This window comes from Limanda limanda, chromosome 14, assembly GCF_963576545.1.
Source record: "Limanda limanda chromosome 14, fLimLim1.1, whole genome shotgun sequence".
Taxonomy (NCBI): domain Eukaryota; kingdom Metazoa; phylum Chordata; class Actinopteri; order Pleuronectiformes; family Pleuronectidae; genus Limanda; species Limanda limanda.
Genome location: NC_083649.1, coordinates 10,260,415 through 10,274,771, shown reverse-complemented (window position 1 = coordinate 10,274,771; position 14,357 = coordinate 10,260,415). Strand labels below are relative to the sequence as shown.

General features: G+C 41.9%; 1 protein-coding gene across 5 annotated transcripts in view; it reads left to right on the top strand.

Annotated features, from left to right (window-relative positions):
- aff4 (AF4/FMR2 family, member 4) overlaps nt 1-14,357 on the top strand; it is a 35,068-nt gene that overhangs the window by 15,392 nt on the left and 5,319 nt on the right. For 4 of the 5 annotated variants that reach the window (XM_061085376.1, XM_061085374.1, XM_061085377.1 and 1 more), the window contains exons 2-17: nt 206-335; nt 3,760-4,554; nt 4,924-4,962; nt 5,114-5,200; nt 5,579-5,606; nt 5,697-5,760; nt 5,988-6,080; nt 6,614-6,758; nt 6,992-7,748; nt 7,898-8,049; nt 8,771-8,856; nt 9,165-9,399; nt 9,865-9,962; nt 12,702-12,765; nt 13,780-13,916; nt 14,259-14,330. In XM_061085376.1, the coding sequence (XP_060941359.1) occupies nt 210-335; nt 3,760-4,554; nt 4,924-4,962; nt 5,114-5,200; nt 5,579-5,606; nt 5,697-5,760; nt 5,988-6,080; nt 6,614-6,758; nt 6,992-7,748; nt 7,898-8,049; nt 8,771-8,856; nt 9,165-9,399; nt 9,865-9,962; nt 12,702-12,765; nt 13,780-13,916; nt 14,259-14,330 (2,978 nt within the window). In that variant the 5' untranslated portion in view covers nt 206-209. The remainder of the gene's footprint in view (nt 1-205; nt 336-3,759; nt 4,555-4,923; nt 4,963-5,113; nt 5,201-5,578; nt 5,607-5,696; nt 5,761-5,987; nt 6,081-6,613; nt 6,759-6,991; nt 7,749-7,897; nt 8,050-8,770; nt 8,857-9,164; nt 9,400-9,864; nt 9,963-12,701; nt 12,766-13,779; nt 13,917-14,258; nt 14,331-14,357) is intronic. The other variant, XM_061085378.1, reaches the window with a different exon arrangement.

Here is a 14,357-nt window from a genome sequence, read left to right as displayed (position 1 = left end):
ACTTGGTTTTGCTTTGTGAATTAAGTAATCTTGGCATAAAAAAGAGAACTGAAGGGTTGATGAATGTCTTGTTTTCATAACACTGCTTATTCTATATTCATCCTTGAAATCCATGGGTAAAGCCATGCCATAAAAAGTTCATCTATTGTCTCTCTTCAGGTTGTTTTTTGTGTTGACATTTTGCTGCTGTTGTTAATGTTTTTAGCAACATGAACCGTGAGGACCGGAATGTGCTCCGAATGAAAGAAAGAGAAAGGAGAAATCAAGAAATCCAGCAGGGAGGAGGAGAGGCTTTTCCAGCAAATTCCCCTCTCTTCCCCGAACCCTACAAAGTGGTAAGTTTTATTTACCTCGTGTTCACATATGACAGTAATTGATTCAGTCAGTTTAGAGGAATTTGAAACAGTGACAGGAAGTGAGAGCTGCTCGTTCTAGCAGGAGCATTGTTTGAATATAGAATAACTGCAGAGGAATGCTTAGCTTTGGGGGTTTATGTGGAAGGAAACCCTCTTTCTTTTGGTGTCAATCTACAGGTGCATGTGCACTGTAGATGTTGTATTTGGTGGTCAACAGAATCTCGAAAAAATAGTTGTTGCCAGTTGATTACAATTTCTCAAGAAAATCATGTTTGATTTAGGCTTGAGAAAAGTTTGTGTTGCTGTCTCAATGACAGAAGTGTGATTTATTTTTTTATTTTTGTACATGACCGCCAGGATCCCGCAGGCTTGGTTTTGTTCACTGTTGATGACCACTAAACAACGCAAGCTGTACTTTAAAGGGACAGTTCATCCAAAAATGAAAATACTCATTATCTACTCACTCCTATGCTGATGGGGGTGGGTGAAGTGTTTGAATCCACAAACACTTCTGGAGTTTCAGGGGTTAACTTCGTTAAGCAGAATCCAATACAAATGAAGTCAATGGTGAGTTCTACTTCAGAAGTGATAAAACAGAAAAACGTAACATGCCTCCATGCTGCTCCTGTGGTGTCATCCAAGTGTCCGCAAACCCCGACATTTATATTTGACTCAATCAAGTTTTACATCGTGTTTTTGGGTAAATGTCCTCTGATATCTTCTGATGAGGTGCGGTTGGGGACCGTCAGAAATGCTAACGTCCAGTAGCTTAGCCACTTCTGAAAGCCTTTAAGCCTTAAACACGGTGTAAATGACCTCATTTCAATTCCGTTAGGATTTTGATGATATTGGATGACACCGTATCGACAGTATCGAGGCAAGTTATATGTTTTATGTTTGATTAAGTGTGAAGATAGGTCACTAATCAGCTACACCGTTTACCCCTGAAACTCAAAGTGTTTTGTGGACTTAAACCCTTCACCCACCTCTCACCCCAGGGGTGAGTAGTTAATGAGGGAATTTTCATTTCTAGGTGAACTATCCCTTTTATGCCCATGAAGTTGTTTATGTGCGATGTCAGAACAAGCTCTTTTTACAATGACAGTCCACCTTCTATTAATCCAGATAACCGCACACAAATTTAAAGGTGTAATTTACTGATGTGTGGGCAGAACAGTATGTGGCTGCATATAGAAAATGGTGTCGGATGCTTTTTCCAAATATTTGAAGTCAATCATTGTTAGCTCTCAGATGGTCTAACTCTGCAGAACATACCTAAAAGTCTGTTGACTTTACTGCACATGTTCCTGCTTAGCTGTTTTGTAGTGGAGCTGTAGAAAATAAACATAAGGACACGCCAGCTTCCCCTCCTCCTGCACCTTCTGTGTCTTCCGCCTGTGCTCACAGACACATATATGTAGGCCAGCCAGCTCCCGGATTCTACCGCAGCCAGTATAAATGTAAAGAGGATTTGAGTTCTCTGTACTGGTCTAATCTTTGCCACTAACCAGATTTGAGCAGAGGTAAGTGGCTCCTCTCCTTAGTGAGGGCTACACATCAAAGCAGCAATGAGGAATGTGTCCTGACAGGTTGGGAATAGAAAGGGAACCAGAGGTGAGTGATGAGTGCTGGCCTGTGTGTTGTGGGCCACAACAAAGTGAAAGGTAAATAGCTGACATTGAAGAAGGAAAGGCATTGACCTTTTGCAAACGAAGGGAGGCGTTTGCAACAAATAGTTCTATTGTGCACATTTGTTCTGTTGTCAGAAATGTTTTTAAGAAAAGAAGAAGGAAGCACGATAGTATAACACGTGGAAAAAGCCAACTGTCTAAGTCACTGGCTCTTCTGCACTTTGTATCTCTTGTCTCCTGCTTGTCTGGGTGTTACGTAAGCCTCAGTTTGACTTTTTTCTCCACCCCTCCTCCTCCTCTGTCATGCTCCACTAAGTGGAAGTTTACTGTGTTCTGCATTAAAGGCCATGTGTGCACGCAGCTGCAGCTGTGGCCTCCCAGATGTAGACCAGCAGAGCAGTACGGTTTTTTGGTGCAGAGTTCACGCACTCGTTACTGAGATGCACAAAATTGTCTCTTGAAAATTCGAGCCGCACAATATTAGATTTCTGAGGCGAATGCACATTTTTTTCCATCCAGGATCCCTCTAATGTGATTATCGAATAGGCCTTGTTATCAAATTATGCTAAGATCCAACTAAACCCAGAAACCAAAAAAAGGTTTGAATTCAGAAAAACAGAAAACTCCATTGAGCTCATTCATGCTTTACCTGGCGCACGTTCAATTCTCTAAACCTTGTGCAATATTTGTTACAGTCTTAAAGTCGAACAACGTGTTTCGTGAAAAGGCCTCACTATAAGTTTTGTTTTGGTGGGTGTGTCAGAGGTGTTGCCTAATCAGCAGCGGGCGGGTGGTTTACCTTTTAACGTTTTACTTTGTTTCGTCCAGGCTGAATGCAGCTCTGGCTTTGTTAGGGCACGTGCCAGAGAAGCTGCTAGGCTTACAAAATGCAAATTAGGAGAGTTGTCCCAGAAGTATCAGTCATACTACGGACCGGTTCTTTCCAGTTCTGTCACTCTTGACAGGAAATGTAGATACGATGACGATCAGTTTTTGTTTTGTTTTCTGATGTGTTTCTGTTGAAGTAATGTTTGCCCGGAGGTCTAATACAGTAATAATAAAGCTCGTCATTTCTGTTCTTCTTACAAAGGGAAACTCATTGGAGCCAGGCTGTGCTAGCAGGGGAAGTGCAGTGCACATTATGACCAAGCTAGTTACATTACCTGCCAATAGATAACGGCTTAAGTTTCTTCACCTTCTGTGTGAGGCTGTGAAACGCAGGTCTGAGCCCACGTGTGAAACTGGATATTCAGCAGAGCATTCTGTCGCAGGCTGATAACAGGTCGACTTGGACACGTGACCTCAAAGTGATTGATTAACCCCAGAGTTGCAACTATGGGTAGACCCTTATCTGCGACCACATATGGGTGTGGACTGATCTGGTTCCAGTTTGAACACAATTTGTGATTGACTGATCAGGCCTCTCTCCAAATTCAGTCTTTTATTATTTGTAAACCTGGTGACGTTTGATTGAGAGGAACTTTGGGTTATAAATCTGCATTCCTGTGATGCTCATTTTTGATTGTTTGACTGACTTTTAAGTGTTTTATGTAGGAGGGATTTTCTCAATTTTCAATAATATTGGTGGAAAGCAATTAACCTAAGTGTTGAACTATTTTCTCTCCCCACTCTGCTTCCCCTCTTTCCTCTAATTTATCTTCTTTTTAATTAATTTTCTGTCTCTTCTCTCTCTGTTTCTCTTTCTGTTTTTTTAATCATCTCTCTGTCCTCTGCCCCACCTCCTCTCCCCCCACCTCTGCTTCTCCCTTCAGTCCAGCAAGGAAGATAAACTGTCCAGCCGTATTCAGAGCATGCTGGGCAATTACGACGAGATGAAAGAACCGATTGGTGACACACTTCCAAAGCTTAGCAGTAAACCTTCAAACAGCTCATCTTCCTCCGAGGAGAAGTCAGGCCCACCTTTGTTTGGGGACCAGCGTGGCGTCGGCAGCGGTGGCAGCAGCCAGACCAATAAGTGGACTCCTGTTGGTTCAGCAGGTGGATCTTCATCCCAGTCCCAGAAACGCTCAGGACTCCAGGGTGGGCACGGCAGCCAGAGAAACAACGGAGGCAGTAGCAGCAGCAGTAGCCAAAGACACGGAGGAGAGGTGCGTGAAAAGAAATCCAGTAAACACAGCGGAGGATCCGAGCACTCAAAGTCACACACGTCAAGTCCCGCCAAGGGCTCTTTGAGCTCCTCCAGCAGCAACAGCCACTCGCGGAGCAACTTGTCCGCCGAGCAGCACCACAGCAAGGAGCGCTACCGCTCTAAGTCCCCGCGAGACAGAGAGGCCAACTGGGACTCACCCTCACGGGTTCACACCTCCTTCACTAGTGGACAGCACTCGAGTCAGGCCTTTCCCCCGTCTCTCATGTCCAAGCCCGGCTCCATGCTGCAGAAGCCCACGGCCTATGTGCGGCCTATGGACGGCCAGGAAACGGCAGAGCCCAAGAGCTCGCAAGCGGAAGGCTACAGCGGTCAGTCGCACAGCAGCACCATGGGAGAGATGAAGTCCAACGGCAAGGCCTCGCTTTCCAAACTCAAGATCCCCTCACAGCCTGTAGAGGTAAGGCTTCATCTACAGGCCCTCAATTTATAATTTATTCTCAACCCTGCAGCATATCACCACTGCTCACATAAAGGGCGCACTGTGTGTTTATGTGGCCCTTAAGTTCTAAAGTTATAGTCCTGGGGCTTACATCAAGACTGTATATGACAGAGCACTGGTAATTAATGGAGCAAATATTGATAATGATGTAGTAACTGCATTAAATTGCCTCGCAGCATGTTACATGTGGTCTTACTGAACTTCTAGGGCTCATAAAATACCTATAGAGTGACTCATGGTGCTCAAAATGGAAGCCACCTCTCACTGCTGCACTAACATCATGTTGTTTATAAACACGTGTGCTGAGCCTGATGTTTCTGTCTTCAGGGCTCCGGGGATGCCAACTGTGTCGATGAGATTCTGAAGGTATGCACATTATTTTATTTTTTAAAACACCCACCTTACATCATGGGTATTAAGAGAGAACTCCGACTATCTTGAGTCAATGAAAGAGCTTTTCACATATCTTTCAACTCGTGTACCAATTTCCTTCTGTGTGTGTGTTTTTTTCTTTCAGGAAATGACTCAGTCTTGGCCCCCTCCGCTGACGGCCATTCACACCCCCTGTAAAACAGAGCCCTCCAAGTTTCCATTCCCTACCAAGGTCAGCATTGCATCAGTGTTAGTCGGTTGACTCAGACGATGGTGTGTCACAAATAATAAATAAAACTAAATTTTTTTGTTTAATGTTTATGTTAGGTTTATGTATTTAACATGTTTTTTATGCTCTAGAAAGAACTTACATAACATACCTAACAAAATGTGTTGGTGCCTATAGAGATATGACGGATCATTGATAAATATTTGAGCTGAAATAAGGTTAAAACACTTTTCGTTATGGTGTTACCTATATTAAGTTATGGCCCAAACTGAAAGAGAAATTAATATATTGGTTCATTTCACTTATTCAATTACGGTTTGCAATTTCAAGGATGAGAAAAATAAAATTGTAAAATGTAAATATATTTTTTCCTTACCTCAGGACCCGCACCCTTTTCCTGGTGGACACAGTGAGTATTGGACCCATTTCACATCCAAACCATGACATAATATAAATGTATATATGTACATTAAGCTAATTGGTCTGTTTGTGTTTCCAGAACGAGGCAGTTCTTCCAAGAGCTCCAGCAGTCACCAGTCCAAAACTTGCGATGAACAGCCCACGTAAGTACTGTGTCCATTTCCCTCTTTACCTCCTTTTCCCCTCATTCTTTGTTTGTAGTTTTCCCAGACACCAGAGAGCAGGGTACTAGAATGACTATTTATAATAAATTAGATAAATCTAAAGTAACAAGACATGCTTAGGTAGACACATCCAGCACTCCCAGTCTGCAGCAATTACACTGCTGTAATAAAGTACAAAGATTTAATTATGCTTCATTATATCTCAGTATGCTCGAGGATGACCTGAAGCTGAGCAGCAGCGAAGATAGTGATGTAGAACAGGACTCTGCCAAGAATGCCTCAAGGAACACATCAGCAAGGTAAAGAACAGAGCATAGTAAATTTACTTGAAATTTGAATCCTACCTTTTTTTTTGTGACTCTTTGCAGGAAGTATTGACTAAAAGTTGTTGAGCTGTAGTGGTGTTTAGGCTCATTTTATTGACAGGTGTTTGTTCTATTTTGATCCTTATCGTGAAAGAGATTGTTCACAAGTTAGATTGAAGCATTTTCCTCTGTCAGAAATTAAAGGATAGTATTGTCGCAGTTATATTGACAGAAGGTCTATTCACAGATATACAATATTTAGCTTGCGTTTTAGGGTCTGGGTGCCCTTAAAACAAAAATGGAAATTCCTGAAGTGTGAAATATTATGTTAATTTGTATGTTAACAAATTGAAAAAGTGGGTCCTTGTCGCTTCAGTCGGGGGTTTAGCTGGGTGTCTGTGGAGAGTGGTGTGGGATCTCTGCAAACATTTTTTCAATGTGCTGTTTCATATTGAGTTAATCCAAACGTGACTACACTTTTAGAACACAACATAATATTCTACGACTCCGTGTTTCTGTAACAACAGCAATAACAGTGAAGGAGGGGAGCAGTTGAGGGATGACTCCAGCAACCCCAGCGGCTCGGAAAGCAGCTCGGGCTCGGACAGCGAGAGCGAGAGCAGCTCGACGGACAGCGAGGCCAACGAGCCCCCCCGGCCGGCCTCTCCTGAAGTAATGATTTAACCATAGCTATAGTAATGGTGTAGTTAGTTACTCCTTTTAATTGGCTATGTCAACAATTTTTCCAGTGGTTCTAACACTGTCCACTGATTTAGATTTTGTGTTCTTTCTCTTGCCTATAAGAATTTTGTTTTACCTTTCTATGTTTCAATACGTTTTTATAGATGTTTTTTTTTCCTCACCAAGACATGTTCTCACCTCCTTTGTGTTCTGCTCCCATTCAGCCTGAACAACCCATGGCCAACAAGTGGCAGCTGGACAACTGGTTCAAGAAGGCCAAGCAGTTCTCCCCAGCTTCTCCAGTGGACAACAATAGTGTTCCAACCAAGTGCAAAAAAGAGGGCAGAGATAACGGCTCAGGACGCGGCTATGGTAGCCAGGGAGGGGGGTCTAAAGACTCGGTGACACCAACCCCAAGTAGAGACTTACGGGCAGCACAAAAGGGCGCGGAGGGTGGCCGTGGACGGCAAAAATCCCCCGCCCAGAGTGAGGGTGGCACAAATCCGAGAATCCGTGTAGGTAAAAAACAGCCCAAAAAATCTGAGAAGCCTCCAGTGGTAGAGGAACCCAAAGGAGGTCTGAGAGTGGAGAGTGAGCCAGCCCCAGAGATTCCACCCCATCGGCCCAAAGCTGCTACGAAGGGTTCCCGCAAACCAAGTATCAAAAAAGAACCCAAGTCCTCACCGAGGCCCACCGCTGCTGCTGTCACCAGCACTGTGGACAAACGCAAGCCCAAGGCAGCCACCAAGGGTTCCACGAAGTCTCGTGAGTTTGTTGATACGGACTCTTCGTCGTCCGACTCTGAGGGGAACGAGAGCATCCCATCCTCGTCGCAGACGCCCAAGTACACAGAGAGCATCAGGACCCCAGTTTGTGTGTTTTCTCCAATGGAAGAAAAAGAGCTGTTGTCTCCACTGAGTGACCCTGAGGAGCGTTATCCTGCGAGGCCGCCTCAGCAGCCGGTTCTAATCGTGAAGATAGGTCAGTTGAAACCGTTCTTTAGGCAAAGACATCTTAAAATAATATAATACAAATTTTCACTTTATTGTCTAGATGGAGTGCACAGTTCTCACACTTCTCTTTACTTTGGACCAAGTTAAACCCTACCCTTCCCTTCCCATTTCCTGTAGATCTCACTTTGCTGTCGAGGATTCCAGGGCGGCCCTACAAGGATCCCGCAGAGATAAAAGTGGAGCGGGACGACTCTCTAGACAGGGACAGCAAAGACGTCAGTAAGCAGATCTCTGAGAAGAGCTCGAGCAAGGCCAAGAGGAAACACAAGGTAGAACACTTTTGAGTGTTTTTTCGCTAAAAATACATCCAATAATTATTAAAATGATTTAAAAATAAAACTCACCAATAAGTGCTTTAACAAAAAACCCAAAGAAAAGTTGTTTTCAGCGTGACCTTGATGACTGAATGATTTATTTAGGTCCTTGTACAGGGATGTTGCAATTGCACCACTTCAGTTTAGTCAGCATTTTTCTAAACAGGATGTGACTTACAATAACCTACAAACAGACTTTCATCAAAGTAAGGAACTGCTTTGAGCCAAGGAACAATTGATTTAATTTTGGGTTGTTTTTTTTATTCCAGCCCCGGAATATTTGTTGTTGGATGATTGTGCTGTTTTCTCTTAAAAGTTGTGAAACTACCAGAGTAAGAGACTAAAAGTTGTACTACTGTACTACAAGTCCTAAGAAATAAAGGTGCTTGACTATAGATTTCTACATGTCTTCAGATTAGTTCCCTTTTTTTTTTTTTTTTATTCCAGCCCCGGAATATTTGTCGTTGGATGATTGTGCTGTTTTCTATTAAAAGTTGTGAAACTACCAGAGTACGAGACTAAAAGTTGTACTACTGTACTACAAGTCCTAAGAGATAAAAGTGCTTGACTATATATTTCTACACGTCTTCAGATTAGTTTCCTTTTACACACATCAATAAATGTGAGCGTGATTTTAATGTGCTTTGCTTTAAATGTGATCTTTGTATCTTTTTAGAACGACGAAGAAGGCGCCAAGACGCAGAGCAAGCGATGCAAACTAGAAGAGAAGTCTCTATCCCATCATAAAAACAGCAGTAAAGAGTGAGTAGTCTTGCATTTACAATCTTGTAATTATTCACATTAACTCCTGTACAACAGGAACATCTGGCTCACTTGGTGTGATTTTAGAACGATTTTCTCTATTCTTTCGGATCACAAATTCTACCTAGTAAAATCTGACTAGCAATATAGAATCACAGCTCAGACACCTGGCTTGTTTATTTCCTCCTATACCCTTTCAAGCTGCGCCTGAGTTTTAATATTTTGTATTTTTAAGTGATACTGCAGAAAGGTACATTTAAGTAACATAACAAATGTGTGTATGACAATAATGATTCATATCCCATCAGGTCGAAGAGGTCTTTGGAGAAGAAAGAGGAGCCAGCCCCCTCTCCATCCATGTCAGGTCTGCAGCGGACACCCAAGGCAGAGCATTCGAGTCGGAAGAGGACGGTCAGCCAGTCCTCCACCTCTTTGTCTAGTGGGACAGGAAGTGGAAAGGAGGGGGGCCACAGCACGAAGGGCAACTCCACCCCCAAGCACAGAAAAGGGGAGGACAAGGGACGCAGCACACGCGATGGCAAGGTGGGTGCGAGTAACCTTAGGAGTCAGGAATCTGCTGCTGTGGCTGTGAATACCTGGCAAACGCTGCAGATACTGTTAAGTGTGAGTGCAGCCTTTCATCATGTTTGCCAGCTGTGCAGTTTATTTCCCCCGGAGGAAATTGAGTAACAAAGCAAGCACCAAAAAAAGGTACTCGATGAACGTGTATGTATAATTAACATATATATATGTTTGAGCAACATTTAGATATTGTTAAAATCCCTAAGGCTTCTTATAAGTATTTCCACTGTGTCAAACTAGAGGCTTATCACTGCAGTATATGGGTCTATACATTGTATATGCCCAATATCCACAAAACGCAGTATATTTCAACCTTCCCAGTTTTTCACTTTCACCTTTTTCTCCGTTTTATCCGCCACTTCAAACACCTCACCCCCTTTTTTCCCTCATGAAACTTTATTCCCTTCTCGCTTACTGTCTCTGCAGGAGAAATCCTCAAAGGGCTGTGATAACCAGCTGGCTGTGCCTCCGCTCTCCACAGACGGCTCCAAGTCTCAGAGATCCAAGCTGGTGTTTGAGGACAGGTAAGAGGAGCTCTTTCCACTGTGGATAACCCCACAGTGGGACATGCAGAAAGGGCGACTGTGGGGGAGCTAGAGTTGCCTTTGAATGCATAAAACCGTACGAGACTGTGGAGGTCATGAAGAGATGTGACTGTATGCAAGGTGGTGTGATTTCCATTTGAAAGGTTCTCTGCTGTAAATCTTTGTCCTTTTCATGCTCATAGAAAAGCAACACTTCCCGAGTTTTATTTATAGGAATGTTTTGAAGGTGTAGTTTATTAAATGACAGTTTTATTAATAGTACTATTTCAATAATTAGGGCCCGAATACTGACAGGCACTGAACGATAGTGAGGCCCTATTGAAATTGTGATGATTCTTATTATTATTTTTCTCCTGACGAAAGAATGGGCTTTTTGAGGGCTTCAACATGCTCCAAAATCTTGTCTAGTTTGCAGTAAATTACAAAGTGGTGCAAATGGTGGTGCAGTTTTTCGGAAATGGGCGTGGCAAAATGGCTCAACAGCGCCACCTGGAACGCAGCCCCTAGGTTTCCACACGACCGATCTTCACCAAAATCGAAACAGAGGTGTATCGTTATTGTTCATACAAAAAAGCCTCGAGGAGCAGTATGAAAAACGCAGCAGGAAGCCCGCCATTTTGGCCATATTACACATTTTTACTTAAACAAAATTGTCGTAGAGCTTTCATCAGATCAGCTTAAAATTTAGGTGAGTGTCATCACAACAAGATAGAGATCTAAACTACCGCGAATTTCCACTTTTAGTCAAAATGCGTGACCCTGGCGTGGCGTCAAAGTTTTATTTCACGCCATCAAAACACAAGCTTCTGTATCTCTGACATATTTGGTCCAATCGCGTCCAAACTAGATCTGTAAGACAAGTGTCCCGACCTGATTATATCTACACAAAAATTATGAATTAAAATCACAACGCCCCCTGGTGGCAACAGGAAATGTCTTGTTTTTGGAACATCTTACACTTGGAAGTATTCCTCCTCATCACTGACTGCAACCATGTCAAACTGTGTCAAAAGTGTCTCAAGACATTGATAATGGCATAAGATTACTGTGACCTTTCGTCAAACGCCACATAAGTGGCTTGGCGTCAAAGTTCATCAATTCGCCGTTAAACACGAAATTGCTGTAAATTCAGTGTTCATGCTTCAGTCTCCCTCAAAATACATTTGTGTAACAACAGCACCACCCTGAAGATATGTATATGGTTTTAAGGAATGGGCGTGACAAAATAACTGACTAGCGCCCCCTAAAGTGAAGCCCAGGCACTAAGATTGGCCGACATGTACAAAAATCGATAGGGACATTTGTCTTTTCATGACAAACAAATAAGTCTGATGAACTTGTCCTTGAGCTTTCATTAGATCAACTTCAACGTCTGTGAATGTCATCTCAACAAGATGGAGATATGAACTACCTCTGTATATATGATTTCATCACATGGTGTGACCGTGGCGTCACATTTTGATGATTCGCAATAAAAGAGGGATTTTTATTTTAACTCCTCTGTGCATTGTTCTTTCAGCCTCAAACCTCATTCACACATTAAGAGTCCCGCCCTGATCAGATCCATATCAATATTGACTCATCATTACAGCGCCATCTGCTGGCTACAGGAAGTGACATGTTTTAAACTTTGATGAACTGCTCTTGGGTGCTTTTAATATACAGCTCAAATGAGCTGTTTATATATAAAAGAACACTTCAAAGGATTCATTAAGCAAATAATTATTTGTTCATTGTCAGTTTGCTTTAATGTCAGTGTCAGTGATGCCAGAATCCTTTGATGTCTTAGATGCAAAGATGAAAGATTTATAAGATCTGAAGAGAGAAAAGAGATTTTTTTGACCTGAACAGATCTATTATTCTAGCATAGTGATGGCACCACGTACTGCCAAAAGGAGGTAAGCCTCGTTTTAAAACCAAATTCGATTCAGATAAAGTTTTCACTATGGGGTCTTACTTGATCGGGTGGACCGTAATGCGTGATTAGTGAGCGTGGTCCAGCGGTGCATGACAGACGCAGGAAGTGAAGTGTTTATCCTTGCCGCAGTGCGCAAAATGCATGCAATGCGGAGACGTGAGCTTGGTCATTGATCGCTCTCTCCAATAACCGCAACACGCTTCAAAATGCGTGTGCTACAATGTAGCCCTAGTTATTTTTTTTTATTTTTTATTCAGGCTGTCATAACTCCACTATGCATTGTCCTATCCCCACCAAACTTCTGTCTCATGATCAGAGTCAAAGCCTGAACAGCTCTGTGTCAATATTTCCTCAGTCATTTTTTTTTTTTTTCAGGCAAAACACATGCAACGTTTCAAAATGCATGTGCTCGGGCCGGCTCAGTGCTGATTTGCAGTACTAGAAATTTTAGAAATTGTATTTTATAGTTGGTACTTTCCAGGGTTGAGCAATCCTGGTTTTATTTATTTTTCAATGAATTCAGTTCTTAGTTTGGATCCACCTGCTCACCACTAAAAGTTCAAACTGTGATAAACGTCTGTGACAGAGCAGCCTTAAAGTGTGATGATTTCATGACCAGGGAATGCTTCATTCACTCATACCAGTGTCCCTAAATTCACATCCCTCCCAGTCAGAAGCTCTGATGGTTGTGTTATGAGTATCGACTCTGTGCTGTCACTGAAGTTATCCTCTAACTATTTTAGTTCTGTAATATTGTTCTGACATAACAAGTTGTATTTGTTTCTTCCATTTTTTTTTAGGGTCCATTCAGCAGATCACTACTTACAAGAGGCTAAGAAACTTAAACACAATGCAGATGCTCTGGTAAGAACAAGAGCCTAAAGACCTATATATGTGTAATTGAGATGTCACAGTGTATGTTGCTGCATGCAGAGCCCTGAGAGACAGGGTGTAAAATAACACGGTACATACCTTAATGTAAAACTACATCCTGGTCAGATTTTACATGGATTTTAATGTAGCTTTTAACAGGTTACCTTTATCGCTGAAATATATATGGTTGTGTAGTATTTATTGTTCTGACTTGGAGGTTTGCCTCGGTATCCGTAGCGCTTTTCCCCCCCCTCCTTTGCGTTCTCAGTTTTTGAGCGAAAAAAAAAGGAATCAATGACTAACCTTGGGATTATCTGAAGACCAGTTGTGCTACCTTGTGTTTCCAGTCAAAAACATTTAAATACTGTATTTGTAGTTGCTTATGTAAATACAAACGTTCCTTAAGAAAACAGAGTTTATGCATAAAATTACAAGGTTTCTTAAGGGTTGAAAGGTTATTTTACACTGTCTATTATTATTACACTTATATATACTTTTTTGCTATAATGGACCTGGATTACAACTGATCAACCCACACTGTTCTCCATTTGTCCACATCTGTTATGTTGTACATTCAATAAAAATAAAAAGCACGTATGTAGACTAGATTGACATTCCTCCGCCAAGTCTTAATATAAATGTAACGTTAAAAAAGATCAGTTCAAATTGTGAAAAATTCCTTATGTTGCACTGTTAAATAAACTGACCTGCCACCTTAATCTGGGGAAATCAGTTCAGTCGTTTTTGCTTAATTCTGGTTACAATTAAACCAACATTGGTGAAAACATAAACTTCTCGGCGGAGGTTATGAATTATGCGTTACTTTATGTAATCCACACACATCAGTTATGTTACATACAGGACTAGAACCATGTCAGTTTGTCTCTACCACTAAAACAGATTAAAAAGGGAAAATGCAATATTTGACTCGTACACGCTCTCTAACTTGAGATAAAACCGTATTGATGGTTTAGTTTTATGATGTCCCTGATTCCTCTTTAACAGTTGGACCGTTTCGAGAAGGCCGTTTACTACCTGGACGCTGTGGTGTCGTTCGTTGAATGTGGTAACGCTTTGGAGAAGAGTGCCCAAGAGTCCAAGTCTCCCTTCCCTATGTATGCTGAAACTGTGGAGCTTATCAAGTAAGGACAAACCCCAATGCATACATTCATCACTGTCACATAATTTAAAATTTAAAGGGGAAGTTCAACTGTACATGTGAAAAAAAGCCGTTTAAAGCCTTTTTAAATGACCTGTGGAATTTGACTCAAGGCCACATTAGCTCCTATCAACATTACACAAAATGAAACAGTCATTGGTTGAGTTGTGATTTGAGTAATTTAGGCACTAGGTTCTAACACGTAGTAATAAAGTTTCTCCTGTCCTGTGTACTATATGTACCTACCAATGAATTCAAAAAATATTTCTATACCAACTGAAAATGTTGATTCTTGTAGAAATTAAATGGTTTGCTCTGCTTTCAGATACACTATGAAGTTAAAAAGCTATATGGCCCCAGATGCTACTTCAGCAGACAAGAGGCTAGCTGTGCTATGGTAAGTGTGCTAACTGACATCAGGTGA